This window comes from Arachis ipaensis, chromosome B5 (assembly GCF_059453495.1).
Source record: "Arachis ipaensis isolate K30076 ecotype BB chromosome B5, ASM5945349v1, whole genome shotgun sequence".
NCBI lineage: Eukaryota > Viridiplantae > Streptophyta > Magnoliopsida > Fabales > Fabaceae > Arachis > Arachis ipaensis.
This window is the reverse complement of record NC_142440.1, coordinates 141,637,981-141,661,637: the sequence shown is the minus strand read 5'-3', so window position 1 is coordinate 141,661,637 and position 23,657 is coordinate 141,637,981. Positions and strand designations below refer to the sequence as shown.

Here is a 23,657-nt window from a genome sequence, read left to right as displayed (position 1 = left end):
TATGTGTGGGTTATATAAGGAAAAACAAACCAGATAAAGTAAGTCTAAATTTTATTGACGTTGGTGTATGTGGATTTTTTTTATGCTCTATCTTTTGATTAGGGGTGTGCATGGGTCGGGTGAAACCGGGTTGATGTGATCTAGACCCGATCCGAAATATATACCGGACCTATTTATTAGACCCGAACCCGGCCCTAAACCCGATGAAATCTATACACTTTCGGGCTACGATTATACCGGGTGAAAACCGGGCCGTTAACATTACATTACCTTGATACCTTCTTATAAGCTAGCATGTGAAAATATCCAAATTTTCAAGACTCCAACCATTATTTGACATGATAAAATTCACTTAGAAAAATATAACAAGAACCAACTATTCTCTAAAATTAAAGCATAATCATAATCAATACTAATATTGTCTAATAACACCAAATATTTAAATCAATATAAATAACACAATATTATGCATTAGTCTAAAATCATATGTATTTTAAACATAAAACATTAACTTATAGTTTTATAATAACTAATAACACAAAATATTAAGGTTTACAATACTTAAATTCCATATAAGAATTGCCATCATCTATCACTAATAACACAAAATATTAATTTTGTATGATGACCGGGCCACCGGGCCGACTTCGGGTGACCCGAGCCATGGCCCAGACCTGACCCGAAATAATGACTGGGTCTATTTTTGAGACCCTTACCCGGCTCTAGACCCGGTGAAATCATACCAAAATAGTCCCTAAAGTGTTCGGGGCCGGGCCAGGTTTTCGGGCCGGGCCGGGCCATGCACACCCTTACTTTTGATAGAGAAAAATATTTTATCATTTTTATTAATGAATTTTTACGTTATGGATATGTCTATTTTTTAAAAAAAAGTCTCAAATAGTTGATGCTTGATAGAGTGGAACTGTTCTTGAAATTTATATTACAGAAGTTGAAAAATAATTAGATAAAAAAAAGTGAAAGTTGTTAATTCAAATAGAGGTGGTGAATATATAAAAAAAAAATTATGAAACAAGACAATGTCAATGTTATTTGCAAAACTTCTAAAAAGACATTGCATATGTGCATATCACAACAAAATGATGTGGCAGAAGAAGCGTACTCAAATGGATATAGTTAGAAGTATGATGAACAATTCTTGCAAATCAGTTTAGGGTCTTGTGATCCTGATAATACGCAGGCTGAAGTCCTGGCCTACCGAACCTCGGTCAGTCACTCTAATTCACCTCTTAAGAACATTGACTTTAGGTTGAAGTCAAATTCTTGTTTGTTAAGCCACTGCTGCTGTTGGATGAGAAGATTTTGGAAGACATAAGATTGATGATTTCATTGTTTTTAGAGAAGTATAAGACTTGCATGGAATTGTGCAAAGAATTTTCGATGCGGAAATGATGCGTCATTTGCATAATCTTGAGCATAGAGGGTATAAAATCTACCTTAGGATAAAAAAGGTAGGACTGAGGAATGATAAAAGGGATGAAACTAATGATCAAGGAATGTGCTTAGATAGTTAAATCTTATTTTGCCCTAATTCATGCATGTTCTTTGAGATAAAGAAGAATTTCATTAAAAAGAAGATTAGAAAGAGATTGGAGGAGAAGAGACCCTCCATAGGAAAAAACAAGAACTAACAAAAAAAAAAATAATAATAATGTGTTTTACCTTTAACCTTCCTCTCACCCATGTGTAATGACATGGATAGCAAATCATGTATCTGCCTATGTGGTAGGAATATAGAATCTTCATATCATTAATGTCATGAAATTACTCATCCCAAAAACATAAGTTGATAGGAGAAGACAACATAAATAATTATATCTCTAATATTTTCCTTAAACAAAAGTTTGTTTTAGTTTAGCTTGGTTTTTGCTTAAATCTTCTTTTCTTCTTTTATTTGCTTTATGCTTTTATTTGTTGGCTCACCAATAATCGAACTCTAAATCTTTTGGATATAGAACTTTGATCATTGATACCATGTCATAATACCACTCTTCCTAAAATTTAAACCGATAAGAGAGACAATATGAATGGTTATACCTCTCTAACAGTTAAATACATTTAGCATTCTAAACAATGCTGTTTTGGTTGACAATTCCAATATTATTCAATTTCAGCATTTTATGAATCTGATTAACTTCCTAGACATTAATTGACAGTTTAGAGTATAAAAAATTGATTGGCACCTTGATAAGAAGAAACTGGAAACTATCCTCTTAGATAGTTAAGGTTATATTTAAGTTTTGGTCAAATATAGTTCTGCATCAAGAACGGTCTTTCTGTTTCTGGATATTTGGGAATTGCTCTGATAAAATAATAGTTACATATTTTTCAGAAAAAAAAGGAACTTTTATTGTTCTGACCTGCATATTTTAACCTTTGTTCAAAAGGCCTATTAAGTTCACCTTGTTTACTATCAAAATTTCCATCATTTGTCACGCATAAATTATTGGTAAATGATACGGCGTTATGGCTAGCCTAGTCTACTCTGTACTTTGTTGGGCTGGTTTCCTCAGGGATGAGACTCTTACAATTTGAAATAGTGTGGTAACTTTGTTGTAAGATCTTCGGTTATATACTTTTGCATGTAGTTTTCCCCTTCGTAGAAATACATTTGGTTTTAATTTCAGTTATTGGTTCTACACACTAGAGGGATTAGTACTCATTTAGAGGGCTGTTGTTTTCGATGGTCTTGATATTGAATGAACTATTCCTATGTCACTTGGTTTACTTGACTCTATTTTTGTACTCTTTGGGATTTTAACCGACTCAACCTCTTCTAGAATGCCTTCGCTAGTCGATCTGCAAGGAACACCGTCCTCAGTTACATCCTTTTCAGTTAATAGGACTTAGTTTGGCATTGGCATTAGAAGTGTGTATTTATTATAACCTGGAATTTTGTGTTTGCTTTTTGAGAATTCCACTTAACTTGCCTGAATTTCAGTACATGTAATAAAAATATCCTGCTTTATGTCATCCCCTGCCGCTTGGTGAAAGGGCAGCAGTATACCGGCTCTGATGTGTAGCAATCAATTTTGTCAAGATTGATGATGGAAGGTAACTGATATTGAAGTTCTACTATTTGTTATATAGGCAAAGTAGGAATAATTGCTTTGTTGAAGTGTTATATACTCCTCTTTCTTTTGTGGCAAGTACTTCATCAAGAAACCTTGATTCCTCTCATGCACATGCAAGATCTCCTTCTTGGACTCAAGGGATTAGTTCCCCTGCCGTGAGCAGAATGAAAGTCAAAGATGTATGCTATACTTGAAAGTGGACAACAAACAAGAGACTCAGGTTGACGAAAATCTCCGGAGCACTTTGCTCTATAAGATTTGGTTACATTCTTTTGTTAGATGGTGTTATTTATAATTTTATACATATAAATTCACAGGTATTAACTAAAATTACATTTTGGTGGCCTATGTTTTGCATTCAGGATCTTATGTGGAGTTTGGTACTCTTGATCATAACTAATTGTGTTATTCCTACTCAGTAATACATTCCATATCTATCTTAAAATTCAAACTGTATTTTCAACAAACAAATTGTACATTCTGTCCATATCTATCTTAAAAAATAATTTAAAAAAAAAATTCTTAGCTCAAACAAACCTTAAGAAAGTTCGACATTTTTATCCACTTTACATTAAAAACCCATCTTTTATTTCCATTTCTAGAGTCATAACTCCCAAAATTATTTCCAATCCGTTCATGAACACTAAATGATAATATTGCTTTTAGTGGTAATTAAAGCTAAGGTGGAAAGTTGAAAGCAATTTAGAAAAACAAATGTTTTATGCAGTCTTGAGTAGCTGCTTGATCATTAGAAGAGCATCATTCACTAGATGGCCCAACTTTCCCCCATTTTATACTCAATGTTCATGGGACCATTACTCATTTGAAAAGATCATGAAGACAAAGATTATTGCATGAGCGATATTGAATTGAAGGAGACATGAGGACTGAGATTTGAGGCTTCCTATGTAAGTTTAATCATGTGAAGTTGTAATCGTCATGCCCGTGGTTTTTTCGGTCTTTGCACATGATATATATATATAGGCAGGCATTTAACATATAAGACAGCTCCCAACAATGCAAATGAAACTCAGATAGGTTCTTAATATTTTACATGGACGTACAGAGTATTGTTTTAATTTTTAAAATTTAAATTAAGTTTTAGTTTAGTTATTAACATTTAAAATGTAGCATTGGACCGGTGATTGATATGGCTTTGTCCCTTGGAAAAGGAATTCCGAAATATTTTTGAGTTGCAACGACAGTCTATTCCCTTCATCATTAGTGGCTCTAGGATTCCCCTTTCAATGGGTACCTTTAAGATTAATTGTGATGCTAGCTATCCTGACAATGGTGCTCGAGTTGGTTTTGCTTGTGTTAGCAGAGATTGGAAGAGAAGGTGGCAACGAGGCTGTCTAGGAACAATTGAGAGTCGTAGCATTTTGCATTTGGAGAGGCTTTCTTTTAGCATGGAACTCGGGACAAAGAGACATTATATGTGAGATAGACTGTGTGGAGACTTTTACTATTGTCAATAATTTACAGGATTGCTCTGGGTTTATTGATTCTTTGGTGTTAAAAATCTGAGATATCATGTCTTGGAAATGACGTGCTGATCTCCAGTTGATCTTGAGAGATGTAAATACAGTAACAGACATCATGTCAAAGACTGCAATGAGGACCATTTCTCCTCAAATGGAGCTTCCGTTGCCTTGGAAGGAGTTTGAGAGTAATATTCAGCAGAACTGTCTTTTTTAAGCAATTTCTTATTTATTTTTTCTTTCTTAGTTATTATTTATTTTCTTTTAAATCACTCAAAAAAAAAGGTTTTGTATATTTTTTTAAATATTTTATTTCGTTATAATTTTATCGTCTGATCAAAGTTAAAATATTTTTTAAAAATATTATTACTTTTTTCTACTTTTATCTTCTTATTTCTTGTCACTTTTATTATCAAATTATTACAAATATTATATCATTATCACCATAATTACAATTGTTGCTATTATTTAATATCTAGAAGATGATAATAGAAAAAATGAGTAATTTTAGAAGAAAAAATATATATTAACAAAAAATAAATAAATAAGGCAAAAGAAGATATTTTGGACAAAAATAAAACGTTTTAAAATTCAAATATTAAAGATAAAATAAAAATTTAACTTAAGTATTAAAATTTTAAAAATACTTTATCCTAATTTTTTGAATAAAGTAGGTATGATAATAAAGAAAGTCACAAACACTTACTCCTAGTTAATTATTGTGAATCACAATTTCACAAAGATGGTGTGCAAGTATATTTTTAATTGAGCTCTTAGTTAACACTTAATTGACTCCAAAAATACGAATTTTTTTTAAAACTTAAGTAAGTATTTGGATTTCAAATCATACTTATGTATATAGAAATCTATTAATTAGTGACAAACTTTAAAAATTCATTAATTAGCGACAAACTTTTAGACAGAGCTTATATCCACAACAAATTAAGTTTTAGACTGACGAATTAAGAGATACTGTAAAAAAAAACTATTAAAAAAATCAACCACACGATGTAAAGCAAAAAACTAGATTCATCATCATCATGATTATCACTTCACTTCAAACTTGACCATAAGGATTGAACTCAACAACTAAAACCCAATTGGAAATGCATTCGATTATATATGATTTCCTCAACGTTGTATTCTTTAACCATTAAAAAAACGTCCGAGTTTTCAAGCTTTAAGAATAACGTTAGATAGAACCCAATAGTTTTAGAAGATTTCTTTGAAAGTTGATGAATAGGAAAATAATAATAAAGAATCTCCTTTTAGATTTGTGTATTATTGTTTGTGGTTTAGTGTAAAATTTAAGTATTCTCGGTCATTGTCATCTTTAATATGAAAAAAGAAAAAAGTTTTTCACTCTCAATAATTCGGAAAATACTGTTCAAATAATAGGGAAGGGGAACAGAGGATAAATAAGAGATAATAGGAAGCACAAAACAATTACCTTATAGACTCTTATATATTAATATCCACCGATTTGAATGGTTTAAAGTAGAAACTTTTCACGTGATGAATCTGCACCTCCTAAATGAACTGTAAAGTAGTTAAAAGATAACTCACCAAATAAACCCACAAGTTTAGTCTCAACTTTCAACTAAAATGCGAGTACCTTGTGCGTATGATGCGTAACAGACCTCTTTCATGCATGATGTCATATATAGTTATAATTAGACATTAGAAAAAATATGTTTCAGTGATATTTTAATGACACTTTTGTTCTTTCTATTTATAACATCTATATTTTCTTCTATTGTAAACTTAAACTAAGTTAATTTTTAGCTCATTCAATTTGATTAAAAAAATCTGTAACAATATATATATGAGAATTATGATACAAGTAAAATAAGTTATAAACTTATAATCAAGATTTAGAGTTTATAATGAAAAAAATAAATAAAAATCATCTTAAAGTGCCACTATCAAAATCATATATACCAGAACTTAAAAAAATATGAGAATTATGGTAAAAGTATAAATAACAACAACCACAACAAAAATAAAAATAAAAACAATCACTAGGTGGAGTAGCTACATAGATTAAATGACGTCATTAAACTCTATCATGTATTATGTCCAAAAAGGTCATTTACATGTAGATCTCGTTTGATCACCTCATAGATGGTCTTCCGAGATTTTTTTCTGCCTTTCACCATTTGTCTATCTTCTATCTCATCCACCCTCCTCATTAGCTGCTTTGTCGATCTTCTTTTTACATGTCCAAACTACCTGTGACGCGATTCTACGATCTTTTCCACAATAGGTGTTACTCCAACTCTCTTTTTTATATCTTCGTTCCTTATTCTATCCAGTCGCGTATAACCACTCATCTATCTCAACATCTTCGTCTCTATCCCACTTAACTTATATTTGTACTCCTATTTGGCCGCCTAACATACATTTTGCGGGTCTGATAGCAGTGCGATAGAATTTACCTTTAAGTTTTAAATGCACAATTTTATGACATATAAAATCAGACATATTCCACCATTTTAACCAACCTATTTGGATCTTATGATTTATACCATGTTTAATCTCTATAAAAGTATAAACAGCAAGACTTGAAAATAATTATGGTGATTTTATAAAACTGGAATAACTATGGTGTCGTTTTTAAAAGATATATATATATATATTTTGGCCAATTCTGTGGTGCTTATAAGTTGGTGTCTAAATTTTACCTAACTTACCTTTTATAGTAAGTTTTGATTTTTAAAAAATTATTTGTTGTTATATTTTTTAAATTAAATATTATTTTTAACCTATTTCTAATAAATAGACACTACCTTTTAGACACCATAACATTCACCATATATTTTTTAGCAATTGCATGAATTGCAAACATTTTACTTTATTAATAGTATACTATTCAGCTATTCTAACCAAAAGTTATCAGAAAATAAAATTTGTCCTCCGCATAAGAATGGAAAAAAAATTTCAATAATCTTTTGGAGACAATAAATAATCCAGTACCTAATGGATTGGATCTTGACTTTTTTCCTCTATCTTAGTTAATGAGAATTTTAAAAGTTCGGAAGGGGAAGGGGAACTAAGAAAAATCATTACCGTTAGGTGTTAGCATGGGCCATCGTCTACCATTATATATAATTCTAAATGGTAACTGTGGTTAATTATACTTTCATAAAAGTTATAAAAGGTTATTGATTATTAGGGGAATGTTGTGCATATTTCAATGACTAATGTGGCGCGGAAGTTATTGATTAGATTAATAGTTAAATTAGTTTTTGAAAGATGAAATATTTTTTAAATTTGTCTTTAATTTTTTTAATCAAATTGATTTTTTACGGATTTTGAATTAGTTCTATTTGTCATTTAGTGATTTAATTAATAATTTTTGTCAACAACTGATGATATGAAACATTGATTGATAACATACATAATGCTTGACATGTCTAATTAAACGTTAATTAGATACATTTATGAAAATTTATTAATTTTGTCTCTTTTTTTCAATTACATAAATTATATTCACAGTATATGACCTAGCGACTAAATTGATAGATTTTCATAAACATATTTGATCAGCGTTTAGTTGGATATGTTAGGTATCATGTATGTTTTCGGTTAATCTTTTACATCGTTAATCGTTGACAAAAATTATTAATAGAGTCACCAAAAGACAAATATGATTAATTCACAATCTTTGAAGGACTAATTTGATTGAAAAAAAAATTTAGAGACAAATTTAAAAAATAATCTATTTTTCAGAGACTAATTTAACTATTAATCCTTATCGATTATTAGAAAAATGTGCATATTTTAACAAATAATGTAGCCGTGAATCTACGACTGATAAAAATTTAGAAACCAATAATTGATAATGCGAGAGAAGAAGTTCAATCTATGAAAATTAAGATTTCGAACAAAATTAAGAAGTTAGTTTTTATAAAATTTATGTTCAATAATTTTTTTATTTACTATTTTAGTCTTTATAAAATATCCAATGCAGAGGCAGAAAGTTTTTTTAACAAAGGAGATAGATTCCTTTGGAAAATCTAGAATTATTCAAGTTAAGTGAAAAACAGTACAAGCACCTAAAAACATGGAGGCCTAGGGATGGGTGATACAGTTTTTTTGGAATATGATTTTTCTGTTCAAGTGGGGGTAGCAATTCTTTAAAAGAGATTGTCTATTTTAAAAAAAAGTCCATTTATATAATAACTTGAATCCTAATTAGATATTATCAACTCAGATATTGTCTATTATAGAGGTCATAGAAAAATATTTGTCAATTACAGATCAAAAAATAAGGGTACAAGAAAGGATAATTAACAAAATATCTATAGAACTAGAAGATAGGAGGCATATTAGATTCTGAGAGGATATTTGATCATAATGTCGTGATTTAAAGGTCACTTTTTCAAAAAAAAATTTCGATTTCAAATAAAAAAGACTTTGTCACAAAGTAATGTGAGTTTTGAGATGGAATAGAATAGGTGTGAAATGTTCAATATAATGGAAGCGAAAATTCTTCCAATAAAAATTGGAACAGCTAAATCGGTTTCATGTTGCTTTATAATTAGTCAAATTGATGAGAGATAAAGAAGATATTGTTATGTGAAAATTTGATAAAAATAGGTGTTTTTATTACTTATTCTTTTGTGCAGATTTTACTAATAAAAACAGTTTCGAAAGACACTAAAGCTATTCGGAGGGAATTTGTTCCTCCACGAGTTAAATTATTTGTTTAGTTTGTATTAGTGGATAGAGTTAATATAAAAGATATATTGTATAAATTAGGTGTTATTGGTTAAAATGATGATGTTTGTATGCTATGTAGGAAGGATATTGAAAGTGTATATCACATAATTGTTGCTTGTGAGTTAACTTGACACGTATGGTGTGTATGGTGTGTTTGGATCTATGATGCAAGTTACTTTTGAATCATCTCAGACAATTTAAAATAATATTTTGAAAGTTGAATATCTGTGATAATGAAAAAAGAAAACTAGAAGAAGTGGTTGACAGATTTTTTTCTATCGTATAGTGTTTGGGATAGAAATGAATCAAATGGTCTTTCAAAGTAAATCTCAGATATTGTAAAAGTTATTGATGCATTGATTTAAAACTATAAGGAGTGAATTGTTGTCAATTCGAATAGTAATTAATGACAATATTAGAGATGACATAGAAGTTAGTATTGTATTTTATTTTTTTATATTTTTGTATTATTCTTTCGTACTTATTTTATTTTAGTATGTTGAGCTTCTTTTTAAAAAAAAAAAAATCTAATAAAAAATAAGATATTCCTTGATCAAAATTTGTGCAAAAGAATTCCTGTTATTTGTATAGCCATATCCTAAATACTTACATTACATTGTAGTTGTAAAAAGAATAAAAAAAGGAATATGAAAAAGAAATGGCAAAAACTTAATTACAAATATGATTATTTTTGTTTTATTGTCCAATTCTTAGAATAAATGGTCAAATTCATTTTTGAAAAATTATTCGCTCTTTAAATTGGTCTTTAAAATATTTTTTCAATCAAATTCGTCTTTCATAATATTTAAGTTAGTTCATTAGTCCTTTTGTTACTTTTGTTGTTAAGTTAGTTCATTAGTCCTTTTGTTACTTTTGTTGCTCATAGCGTCATAGTTTGTTAATATGATACGGTAAGTGACATAACAACATACACCTGACAATTTTAATTGACTACTAAGATGATAAATTTACGAAATTAGATCAAATTAACTCCAAATTAAGGAATTTCAATCCTCTAAGGTCCTTCAATTTGAAATTGATTTGATCTAATTGCAAAAAACTTATCATATTAACAATTAATTAAGACTACCACGTGGGTGTTGTGATTAGTATAGAATCACTTAACGTGTCACATTAGCAAATTTTGACGCTATCAGCAATGAAAGTGACAGAAAGATTAATGTAACTAAGTTAAAATCTTTGAAGAGCTATTTTAATTAAAAAAAAAAATTTTGGAGACCAATTTAAAAAATAAGTAATTTTTCAAAGACAATTTTGACCATTTACTATTATTTTTGTCTTTTTTTTGGAGGAGTTAATTTTATTTTTACACCATTTATTATTATTATTTTTTTTTTTGAAAAAAGATCACTCCAGCCTTAACATGACTCATAAAAGTGAACTTTTCAAAAAGAATTGAAAAAAGATCACTCCAACCTTAACATGACTCTTAAAAGTGAACTTTTCAGAGAGAGTTAAAAAAAGATCACTTCAACCTTAATCGATAACTTATTGGTTGAATCGATAAAATCAGTCTCACGTAAATAAAAAATATAAAATTAAAAGTTAAAATACATATATTTATTAATATTTTAATATATAACAATTTAAAATGTTTAATATTTATTTTAATAATTATATAAATTCTAATAAAATAAATATATAAAATTATAATAAAAAATATTAATAATAAAAATAAAATATAATATTATTATTGAAAAATAAAATTAATATTTAATATAACTTAAATTTGAATTAATTAATTATATATAAATTATACTATAATATGAGTTTTTATATAATATATATTATATGAACAAATATATATAACAAAAAGAATTTTTTAAGTTGCACTAAGTATTGAATATATAAAATTATAAACACACAATGTAATAAGATGATAGTTGGCCTAGGGTTTAGGGTTTAGGGTTTAGAGTTATGTCTATGTATTGCTGAGGTCCAAGGTTTGGCACCTTGTTGTAGCATTTTTGTAAAATAGTCGTGGTTCTCATCAGTTCAAACGAGTTTGACTGATTTTTTATTTTAAACAGTGAGGACATTAAACCGAACCGAATAAAGATTCGATTTTTTGATTGAATTGACTGGTTCGATTTGGTTTTTAAAATTATGTGTGCGAGAGAGATAGAGACTCCGAATGCCACAACATTGCGCCACACCTCTTGCTGCGCTGCTGGACTCTCCATGTTGAACTCTTCTTGTCGTCATCCCCTTCTAACTGATCTTGCCCACGCATGCTAGACCTTTTTGCCATCTCCATGCTTTCTGTGCTACATTCTGTTTGATTTCATAATTTGTCATAGCACCGTCGTTCATGTGTTACATTATGTTTGGTTTCATAAGTTTTTTCTCTGCAACTTGTCGTCCCATGACATTGCACCCTCCTCCTCCTCTTCCTCCTCCTAAGTTTTGAATTATTCTTTTTCTTCTTCTTTTATGTTTTGGATAATTCTTTTCATTAGTTTTAAATGTTACTTTCTCCTAAATTTCGGATATATTTTTGTTATATGTTTTGGATTTTTTTTTCTTAAGTTTTGGATATTTTTTATGTTTGGGTTTTGGGTTATTTTTTTTACTAATTTTAGATGTTTCTTTTCTTAATTTTTGGATGTTCTTTTTTAATATTTTTTTATGTCTCGTTTTGTTAGGTTTTAGATTCTTTTTAATGATTTTAGATATCTTTTTTGCTAGGTTTTGGATGTTTTTTTTGTTACGTTTTAGATATTATTTTTGTTTTTTGTGATTATTTTTTTTACTGAAAGTGAAATTAGGTTCCTTAATAGACATCTTTTTTTATTAATTAACTGCACCCGTGTTAGTTACCTAATAGAGTTGGTGTATATATATATATATATATATATATATTAAGAATTTAATTTTGATGTATTGTAAGCGTAAAGTAGTTCTATACGTGTATTCAATTACATCATGCCACATTAGTGAAAATAAAGGTTAAGTACTTTTTTTGTCCCTAAGGTCTTAGGTCAAAATCAAAATCGTCCCCAACCTTTTTTTCTTGTTAAAATCATCTTCAACGTTACAAAATGTTATAAAATCATTCTTTCCTATCTCAATTTTAATTTTTTGACCAAATTACCCTTACATTAATAAAAATAATTAAAAAAACAAAAACAAAAACAAAAAACCTCTCCCCCCACCCCCGATGTCTTTTCCCTCCCCATCCCCTTCCTTTTGCTCTTTTCGAACTCCCCCTTCCTCCCCTTCTCCCACCCAAAAAACCCCAATTCTTCTTCTCTCCTTCAGCAACAGCAACAACCAAATTCAGCAACAACAATTTTTCTTTTCTTCTTTAGCAGCAATAACAACAAATTCAGCAAATTCAACAATAGCAAATTCAGCAGCAACAACAACCACAAAATAAATCACTAAAAATTTTAAATTTGGCAACAGTTCAACAATCATCAATCGCACTTCAAATCTAAAATCAGCAACCACAGAAATAAAAAAGAATTAAAAGAAATGATGTTTATCTTCTTCAAAAAAAAAAAAAAGGAAGAACGAAAAAAGGAGGAATGAAGATGAACCCAAAACCCCCTTAAAACAGCCAAATATCACCACTTTATGTTTGAAGCTGGAGGAACAATTGGGGGTTCGGAGCATCCGATAAACTGAAACGGGTTGGGGAAATTGGTTCTTGCTGTAGGTCCTTCACCACTCGCTTCAGCTCCACCAGCGCCTCTTTCTTCTTCTTCGCCTCCGCCTCATTCAGCAGATCTGCGAGCTTCTCTGTTTTCTGCTCTGGCCGGTTCTCCCTGTTGAAGTTGCGGCGGAGCTGGAACCTGCGACAGAGCTGGAACCTATGTCGTCATCGTGGCGTGAAAGGTAACCGTAGCGTGAGGTGCCGTAGCTAAGGGAAGAGTTTGTGGCTTCTGAAGGAAGTGAGGGAGTATGGCATGGAAAGGGAGATGGAGCAAATTCAACGAAGCTCTGTATGCACTCTTCTCTGTGACTCTTGCTACGATTTTTTTGCTCTGTTCTACAGAATTCTCTGTTCTCTGCCATAGTTGTGACTGAAAAAGTCACCACCTTTCTCTTCCAATCGTACACGAGAGAGGTTTTCTTGAAGGATTCAATGCTTACCCTTCCGTTTAGGAGCTTTTAACCATTCTGGGATTTGAAGATATTGGGAAAAAGACTCTGCTTTATGGTGGTGGTGATGGAGGAGGAGGGGAAAAGAATTCTGCTTATGATTTTATGGGGTGTTAATGAGAAAGGGAGGGTTAATGAAAAGTGATAATCATGGTGGGATGAGGTTTAATTTTTTTCGTTAAGGGGATGGGGATGGGGTGATGATCATGGTGGGATGGAGTTTAATTTTTTTTGTTAAGGAAATGGGGATGAGGATGGGAATGAAGTGCGGTGGGGTGGGGTTGGGTTAAGTTTTTATTTTTAATATATTTTTTATTTTTTTTATTAATAGTTAAGGATAATTTGGTTAAAAAATAAAATTGAGATAAAAAAATGACGATTTTATAACTTTTTGTAACGTTATAGATGGTTTTAATAAAAAAAAAAAGTCGGGGACGATTTTGATTTTAAACTCAAACGTTAGGGACGAAAAAATACTTAACCCTAAAAATAACTACCTTTTACATTAACCACATGAATGATCAACTAAAAAATCAAATGTAATTATGTAAAATATTTTATAATATCAGTACATTAAAATTAAACTCATATTTTAAATGTACAAATTTTTTAGCTTTTTTTTTTTAAAAAAAAACACAAGTTGGTTTTATTTGGAACAATCATCCTTTTTGCACGACCCTTTACCCAACATCGATAGTGATAATACTAAAACCTGTTCTTGACATCATTCTCCCAAAGCTGAAAAACCCATGACCCATCTAGCTTGCATTAATCATTTCAAACACACTCCTCTTTTTCTTTGATTCCCTAGCAAGACGCTTGCATCCTTATTTCTTCATTTACAAAACTAACAAACCTCAGAAAATTCCACACCAATCGAATCCCCTTCTACATTATTACATGACAGTTGACAGAGCCATAAATCATTAAATCTCAACTATTAGAATTCCCCTAAAAACCTCCAAACCCATCAAGGCATCAAAACAATGCTAGATCCAGCCGCTGAATTGGTGCCACCACCATCTTCACCCACCAACTCTTCCATCTCCTCTTCTGATCTTGACACTGAGGTACTTAACATTTTCAATTTTGTATCCACATCCACGTTCATATCTTCATCATCGTCATCATACTGCAAAATGAAAAAAAAAAAAAAAAACTCAACTTGAATTCTCAGATTGCTTAAAAATCTTATCCTTTCTACATCACATGTTTACAAATTTCATAAATTTCTCAACTTTATCATGAATTAATTTGAAAGTTTTCTTTTTTTTTTTTTTTTTTTTGCCGGGGTTTTGAATGATAGTCCACAGGGTCATTTTTTCATGATAGAAGCACCACATTGGGTACTCTAATGGGAGTGAGCTTCCCAGCCATTGCATTCAGAGCTCCGTCGCAGCACCGCCGCGAATCGCCGGCGGAAGCAGCAGCGGGATCGAGGCGAGCCGCCGCAGCCGCGTCCAAGAAGAAGAAGAAGACAGCGAATGCTTCAGCTGCCGCTGTGGCGGAACGGCGGAGGAGGTGGTGGCAGCTCTGCAGGGACGGCGACTCCGGCCCAGCGTCGCTCGGAGATTTTCTTGAGGTGGAGCGGAGGTTCGGCGATGTTGAATTCTACGGCGCGGCGGCGGAGCTTGAGGGGATAGTGGCACCAGCCGGTGGCGGCCAGCAGAGAAACGGCGGGAGGGTTCTGTTTGCCGACGGTAGGGTTCTTCCACCGGAGGCTAACGTCGACGACGATGGCGCAGCGGTGGCTGCGGGGAGTCTGTGCAATAGGTTTCCAGTTTCGCTAGCCGGGATCTGTAGCGGCGGCGCAGGATAAGGATCAAACGCCTTTAATTTTATTTTATTGTTAATAAAATTACTTTCTTTTAAATTATTTTTGGTGGGGATTGTTTGGTTGTTGGCTAATTGGTGTAGAGATTATTTTTGCCTGTGGTTTACGTGCAAAAAAGCATGTTTCTGCTTTTGGGAAATTTTTTCTTTATCTACCTTTCATGTTACCATGTATATCTCGATGTTACTACACATACATAAAGTGGTCGATCTTCTTGTCATTTATTTTTTTAATTGATAATGCTCTACAACTAACTTAATTATTCAACTAAGTTTTATTAGTATAATTTAATTTAAGTTGCGTTACTAATTTTAACTAGCTTTTGATTAAATTCTTCATTATATATAACTGTCTTTTTTTTAAAACAAAAAAAGCTCAGCATATTGGAGTGGAGCAGCTATATAATTATTTTTTCTTTACATTTTTTTTTCAAAAGTCTTAACATTCTCTTTTTTTGTACTCTTTCTGTACTCTTTCTGCTAGGGTTTAGGTATGAGTGACGGAGTGAGCGGGGGGTTCACGAAGAGGGTGACACACAATGAGGTAACCAGTAATGCCGGCGGTAGAATTAAGGGGGAGAGCGTCGGAGGGTTTGTATCTGGTGAGAAGGAGGAGGGTACTAGGGTTTCTAAGGAAGAACATGGCTTTCAAAAGGTTTTCTTCCGCGACATGGTGACTGGACAGAAGTCTCCATCTCCTATGCTTTGGAATGAGGCTTTAGATGGAGAGAGGCTAGCCAAGGTGATCAAAGGGAACCACGGGGATTCGCATCCTCCTCGGGTCATCTTCTCAGAAGAAGGGCTGGCGGCGTTATCTGTACCATATAAGGAAGCGATCGTCGTCAAAGTCTTGGGCAAGCATATGAGTTACACTGCAATGGTGCATAAGCTGGGTATGGTGTGGAGATTGAAGGGTGGGTTTCAAGTTCTAGATGTAGGAAATGGTTATTTTCTGGTGAAGTTTGATGCTTTCGAAGATCGGGAGAGGGTATTACTTGGTGGTCCTTGGATGATATCTGGGTTCTATCTTGCTGTAAAACCATGGTCACCTGAGTTCTATTCAGAGGAGGAGGTTTTTGGATCCACCATGGTATGGGTACGCTTTTACGGCTTAGGGATTCGTTACTACCATGAGAAGGCTATGTTGAGGATCGCCGCTGCGGTGGGAAAGCCAGTGAAAGTCGATGTAGCAACTAAGATGGCAGCAAGAGGGAAGTATGCGAGGGCTTGTGTGGAGATTGATTTAGGCGTTCCCATTACTCGTAGTGTTGAGGTAGATGGGAGGGTTTTGGATGTTGAATATGAAAGCCTTGAGTTGGTCTGCAATACGTGTGGTTGTTATGGGCATGTTGGTGTGGACTGTAAATTGATTAGTTCAATTTCAGCGAACATTAATAAAACAGGGGTGAATGAAGACAAGGAACAAGATCATGAGAAGATAGATCAGGTGCCATTTTCTTCTAATATTGAGAAGCCTTTTGTTTTTAGTAGTACTACAATTGGGATAGAGAAGAATAAGGATAAGGTAGTGCATGTAATGGAAGGGGCACATGCAGGGGATACAACGTAGACCAAAGTGGAAAGAAAGGCAAAGGGCAAGAAGGTCTTTTTGGGTAGGCATGACCAGGATAAGTCCAAAAAAATTTATGTGGATAAATCTTCTAATTATGTTGCTAAAGGAGAACCTGCTATGAAAGGCATCAATGTGGTTGAATCATCTTTACACATAAGTAAGGGCAATCAAGTGCTAAAACAAGCGAGGAACTTTAAATTAGCTTCGTCAGGTTTTACCTCTGCTCAAGGTGTGACGGGTGGCAAGCAAGGACCTGGTTCAGAACGGGCAGGGGCTTATTCGCAAGGCGCGGGGACTTCTAAAACGCCATTCAAAAGCAATTTAAAGAGATTAAGGCCTAATTCTCTTCAGAATTCTCCGGTTGAGAATGGGCACAGTGGAGACCCCACTCATTACCCTCAAATAATCTGAGGTGTGGGTCTCACTCCAAGTAATATTAATATGGATTGTGCAAACATTATAGCTTGGAATGTGAGAGGAGCTGGAAATAAGCTGGCTCGGGTGCATCTGAAACAATTGGTAAAGAATTTTCATCCGTACGTTTTTATCATTTTAGAGACTCATTGTGCTTTCCAAAAGATGGCTGTCTTTTGGAACAGATTAGGTTATACTCCTATTCATATTGAAGAAGCTCAGGGGCATAGTGGAGGTATTTGGGTGCTCTCTGCATGGCCCGGAGTATCTTGCAATGTCGTGGCAGCGAGTTCGCAAGTGGTGTGTGTTGAGTTTTCGAATGGCGGTTTTTCTTGGGTCTGTGCAGTAATTTATGCAAGTCCCGTTCCTAGCAAAAGGGAAGAAGCTTGGAGGGTTTTGACAGATTTTTCTAGAAATTATTCAGGTCCTTTATTAGCTATTGGGGATTTTAATGAGATCCTTCTTTCATCTGAGGTTAAAGGTGGGAACTTTGTCTCTCGAAGGGCAGAGCGGTTTGGAGCTCTCCTAGATGAGTGTGGTTTGATTGATTTAGGAGCCCATGGATCTTTGTACACTTGGTTCAGACATATGCAGGGTAATCGGTTCATCTCGAAGAGGCTGGATAGGGCTGTGGCTACTGATGCTTGGTGTTTTCGTTTTCCGGAAAGCTATGTGGAGAATTTGGCGAGGATGCATTCTGACCACTGTCCCATTATGATACGATGTCAAGGTAATGATAGAAGAGTAGGAGTAAAACCTTTCCGTTTTCAAGTAGCTTGGTCTTATCACCCAAGTTTTTTGTCGGTGGTCAGGGGTGCTTGGGACAAGGGTAGACCCAATCCTATTCGTTGCCTTTCTCAGGTCAGAGATGATGCTTTGGCCTTTAACCGAGATGTCTTTGGGAATATTTTTAAAAGAAAGAGGGAATTGGAGAGGCGTGTGACCAGTATCCAACAGCGAATGGAGAGAGTTAATGCTTTATCCCTCATACAGGAAGAAAGGGAGTTACAGGCTGAATATAGTAATATGCTTATGCAAGAGGAGTTGTTTTGGTATCAAAAATTCCGAGAGCACTGGGTCAGATTTGGAGATAGAAATACTAAGTTCTTTCATATGCAAACCATTATGCGAAGGAAGCGTAACAAGGTTCAGGGGTTGTTTTTGGAGGATGGAAGATGGAGTACTGATCCGCAAGAACTCGAAGAATGTGCAATTGGATTTTATAGAGATCTTTTTTGTAATGTGGAACAGGTAGAACTTGATGTGATGGGGGATCAGGAATTACCTTCTTTATCTCGTGAGGCTATTGAAAGTCTCACAAGAAATGTTTCTAAAGAAGAGGTTAGGAAGGTGGTTATGGGCATGAACTCTTTTAAGGCCCCAGGTGCCGATGGTTTTCAGGCTTTTTTCTTCAAGGAATATTGGGAAGTGGTTGGTACAGAGGTATGGGAACTTGTTAAGAAGGCTTTCGCTGGGTTTGATCTGGATAGTGCTCTGTTTGACACTTTGGTGGTGCTGATTCCTAAAGTTGATAACCCATCTCGCATGAAAGAGTTTCGTCCTATCAGCCTCTGTAATGTCATCTACAAGATTATAACTAAGGTGGTTGTGGAGAGGTTACGACCTTTTCTACAAGATATCATTGGTCCTCTGCAGGGAGGGTTTATTCCTGGAAGGGGTGCCCCAGACAATATCATTGTAGCCCAGGAAGTTCTCCATTTTATGAAGAAAATCAAATCAAAGAAAGGTGTTCTTGCTTTTAAAATTGACCTAGAAAAGGCTTATGACAGGGTGAGCTGGGAGTTTTTGGAGCAATCTCTCCTAATGTTTGGCTTTCCAGGTACTATTGTTTCTCTTATTATGAAATGTGTAAAGTCTTCCTCCCTTTCTCTAATGTGGAATGGTAACCGGTTGGATGGTTTTCAGCCAAAGAGGGGTTTGAGACAAGGAGATCCGATGTCTCCTTATTTATTTGTTATTTGTATGGAGAGGTTGAGTTGCCTCATTGCTAGGCAAGTGGAGGTTGGTAGATGGAAACCAGTGACTGTGTCTAGGGGAGGTCCTGTAATCTCCCATCTCCTTTTTGCAGACGACCTTATCCTTTTTTGCAAAGCGAAGAAATCTCAAGTGCTTCATGTTTTGGACACTATGGCCACCTTTTGCAGAGCATCTGGTATGAAGGTGAATTTTGACAAATCTCGTGCTATCTGTTCTATGAATGTTTCTAGACAACGCAAGGATCTCTTCACTGGTATTTCTTCTATCCGATTTGCTAATTCTCTGGGAAAATACCTTGGTGTCCCCCTCAAGCATGGCAGAGTTACTAAAGCTGATTTTAATGATGTGGTTGATAAGCTTACTAATAGGCTAGCATCTTGGAAAGGTCGCTTCCTTAATAAAGCTGGTCAGATTTGCCTTGCTAAATCAGTTTTATCTTCTATACCTATTTATAGGATGCAAGTAAGCCTTTTTCCATCAGGTGTGTGCTCTAACATTGATAAGTTTACTAGAAGTTTTATTTGGTGTGGTAGTCATAATCACCGTGGTCTTCATTTAGCATCTTGGAGAGTTTTGACGACTCCGAAAAAGTTTGGAGGTCTTGCTTTGCGGGAGTCGCGGTTGGTCAATTTTTCTTTATTAGGAAAGCTAGTTTGGCAAATTTTGATGAATCAAGAGAAACTGTGGGTCAAGATTATACTTCAAAAATACCTCCAGAATAGAAACCTATTTGCAGTTAAAGCAATGGGTTCTTCATCGTATATATGGAAGTCTATTGTGCACACAGCTTCCGTATTAAAGGAAGGGTTTGTTTGGGAAGTGGGAGCTCTTTCTAAGAATTTCTGGTTTGACTCTTGGTTGCACTCTGGGCCAGTAGGAGCGAGGGTTGAATTTCTTGATATTTGTGAGGCTGCTTTGACCATTGAAGATGTTTACCGTGATGGAGTTTGGAATTTGGAGAGGATTTACTCTTTTATTCCTATGGACTTAAGGAAAGACATTCTTAGTTTAGTACATATTTCGGCTTCTGGTCGTGATTTGGGTTGGAGTTGGGAGCACACTCTTTACTCTGCTAAACAAGGATATTTATGGTTAATTCAGAATAAGTTGAATTGGGATAGGAATATCAATTGGCTTTGGCTTTGGAAGGCGCGGGTCCCTGAAAAGTTGAGGCTCCTAGTGTGGCTTTGCCTTCATGATGCTGTACCAACTCAATATCTGCGTTTTCGGCGACATCTCTCCTCCTCATCCTTATGTACACGTTGCAATCAACTTCCGGAGACAATTCTTCATTGTTTTCGGGATTGTGAAGTGGGGCGATCAGTTTGGGTTTCTCTAGGTTTTTCTGATGTGTGTTTCTTTGGCTCTCACGAGGTGCATGATTGGTTCAAACATGGCCTCCTCAATGAAGGTTGTTCCAAATTTGCAGCTATAATATGGTCAATTTGGCAAGACAGAAATATGGGTAATTTTCAGGGAATTTTTGGATCTGCTGGGTCAATTTCATACAAGGCTCGCAGGTGCATTGTGGATTTTGAATATACAACTCAGAATCGAGTGTGTTGCATCCAGGGATTAAAATCTCTGTCTTGGTCTCCGCCAGAACCTGGTGCTTGGAAGTTAAATTGTGATGGGAGTGTGAACTTGGGAGATGATTGTGCTGGTTTTGGATGGATAATTCGCGATAGCTCCAGTCAATGGGTAATGGGATGCTCAGGAAATTCCTTTGGATCTAGTGTCATCAAGATGGAGTTGTGGAGTATATGGAAAGGTTTGGCTTGGGCTTGGGAGGCGGGTCTTAAGCTTGTTGTCTGTGAGATAGATTGCGCATCAGCTTTTGAGCTAGTGACTAGTTGGCAAGTTCCACTCTGGCATCTTGAAAAAGAAGTGATACAACTGATCTTTGACTTGAAGTTAAGAAGGGATTGGGATATTCGTTTTGAGCTTATCCCGAGAGAAGCTAATGTCGTGGCAGATCGGTTGGCAAAGATGGGATCTGGAGGTAGCGGAGCTGATGAGGTTCACCTTTGGCACCAGCCGCCAGAGGTGGTTTGTCCTCTCTTGCTGTTAAGAACCTGATTTCTTTTCTTTTTCTTTTCTGCTCTTTTGTTTTTTCTCTTAGTTGTTCACCAAATATTTCATTTTTTTCAATGTTTTCTGCATTTTTTGCGTTTATTTCTATGGTCTGTTCATTCACGATTAATTTTGTTTGATTTGATTTAAAGATTTAGTTCAATTTTTTTTAAATCAAGCATTGAAATCAGATTTGATTAGGTATTTCGTTTTCGAAGATGATGAATGATGCAAGTTCAGACTGTCAGTTGAATCAAGACTAATTAGATTATTGTTTTGAATCGATTCAAGTTGATGATGTTTGGCTTGAACCTAGTTAATGGAGTTCATTAGTAATTGATGTTTTTGTAGTTGAATAATTTTATTTTTGTTTGTGAAAATTAATTTTCATTGTTGAATGTTTGATTTTGAATATAATGTAGGAGTTTTTTGGATTTGGATTCTCTAAAGTTTGAATTTCACTTTAAAGAGTAAAGTGTGATCTCTCACCATTTATTATATGAGTGGAACCAAGAATAAATATGAGAGAGAAATCATTCAAGGGTAGAAGATCACACTTTACCCTCTAAAGTACAAATTTAAAATTTAGAGGATCCAAATTCGAGTTTTGAATTGTCATTTCGATTAATCTGTTTCATTCCTAGTTTCGGTGCATTGTGAAAGACAATTTGGTTTAATGCAGAACTATTTTCGGTATTTTTTTAGTTTATGTGTGATATTGATGAGTAGTTTGTGCCAAAAATTGGAATGAAAAAAGAGAGGAAAAAAAGAAATCGAACATATCTCCAACTCAGAAGACAAATCCCTCAGCTAATTTAAATTGTCCTACAAGAATTTATATACATATATTGAAGGAAGATGCTGTTTGAATTATTCGGAAGGTTGTTTTGCATCATTCACATCTATGTTTTCCAAATCAAGCAGAGATCTTTAAACAACACAAACACTTGAGCATGTTTGTACGCCGTACAATTGAGAATAATGATGAAGATGAAATTAGACCAAGTAAAATATATCAATCATTTGTCTCAGCAGCAGAGGGTCATCGCGAATTAAGCTTTATTGAAAAAGATGTGAGAAATTACATTACGAGAAAAGTCCATAATGTTTCTGAACTAGATGATGCCAAAGAATTTGGGAAATACTTGTAAAGAATTAAAGAGAAGAATCGGAACTTCTTTTATGAGCTTGAACTTGAGGTTGATCACTCAATCAAAAATACTTTTTGGGCTGATGCAAGAAGCAGTGCTGCTTGTGAGTATTTTGGAGATGTTATTTTCTTTGATACCACTTATAATACAAACACGTATTTTTGTTGTTTTGGTTTATGCGCTCTGTGAAACAAATTTCGATGCATATTAGATTCTTGTGTCGGTACAATCCTAATTTTGTTTCAGCGTTTTTGACTTCAAGTATAATTTGGTTTTTGATTCTTTTGTTGATGTGAATCACCATAGTCATTCTATACTTCTCAGATATGCTCTGATAAAAAATGAGGATATTCAATCATTCCAATAGTTATTTAAATGTTGGCTTTGTTGCATGGGTGCAAAGGATCCAGAAGGTATTCTTACCGATCAATATGCATCAATGCAAAGGGCTATTAAGAGTTGTATCCCCACAACAATTCACAGGTGGTACATTTGGCATATTATGAAGAAGATTATACAGAAATTAAATGGCTACAAGAGACATGAAGAAATAGAACAAGAGATGAGTCATGTTATTTGAAACTTTTTTACAAAAGATGCATTTGATAGAAATTGAAATGATTTTCTTATGAAGTATGGTGTTGGAGATAATAAGTGGCTTTCAGGTAAGGGTGGATTTATTATAATTAATTGGATATTTATGTATTTTGCTTCTGTAATAAAGGTGCAAAGCAGTATACGTTTCGATGCATTTGGGTTCTGATTTACGTATGTTATCATTTTTCATAGCTTTTTGAAGATCGTTATTTGTGGATCCCAGTTAATATTGATCACCACTTTTGAATGAAAAAGATACTTTCTCCAGTTTTTTTATTTTATTAACGGATATGTAAAACAAATCCAATTATTCAACAGAGAATATTCAACATTTCTCAATAACCATGCTTCGATTTATAATATAAAGCTAGCAAATTAATCACAATCTTTTGATGATGGTTTCCAAAATGAGAGATAAAAATGACATAGAAAAAAATGTCACAGGCACATCATTGCATGCAAGAGTCATATACCTTTTTAAGATCAGCCAGAATCAGTGAACTCCCAGTTCTGCATATGACCGATGTTCCTTAGAAATCAAACTCCATTTTGGCACACCCAATTATATTATTGTGGTTCAGATGCATGAGAA

The 23,657-nt window shown here is 33.9% G+C and overlaps 2 protein-coding genes across 2 annotated transcripts; both read left to right on the top strand.

Annotated features, from left to right (window-relative positions):
- Positions 1 to 14,116: 14,116 nt before the first annotated feature.
- Positions 14,117 to 15,480, top strand: LOC148566019 (uncharacterized protein At3g17950-like). Its single transcript, XM_088488423.1, has 2 exons — positions 14,117 to 14,496; positions 14,733 to 15,480. Exons 1-2 carry the CDS (start codon positions 14,413 to 14,415, stop codon positions 15,243 to 15,245), a joined length of 597 nt encoding a protein of 198 aa, XP_088344549.1. The 5' UTR covers positions 14,117 to 14,412; the 3' UTR covers positions 15,246 to 15,480.
- Positions 15,481 to 17,411: 1,931 nt separating this feature from the next.
- Positions 17,412 to 21,323, top strand: LOC148566018 (uncharacterized). Its single transcript, XM_088487340.1, has one exon. It carries the CDS (start codon positions 17,412 to 17,414, stop codon positions 21,321 to 21,323), a length of 3,912 nt encoding a protein of 1,303 aa, XP_088343466.1.
- The last annotated feature ends 2,334 nt before the right edge of the window (positions 21,324 to 23,657 follow it).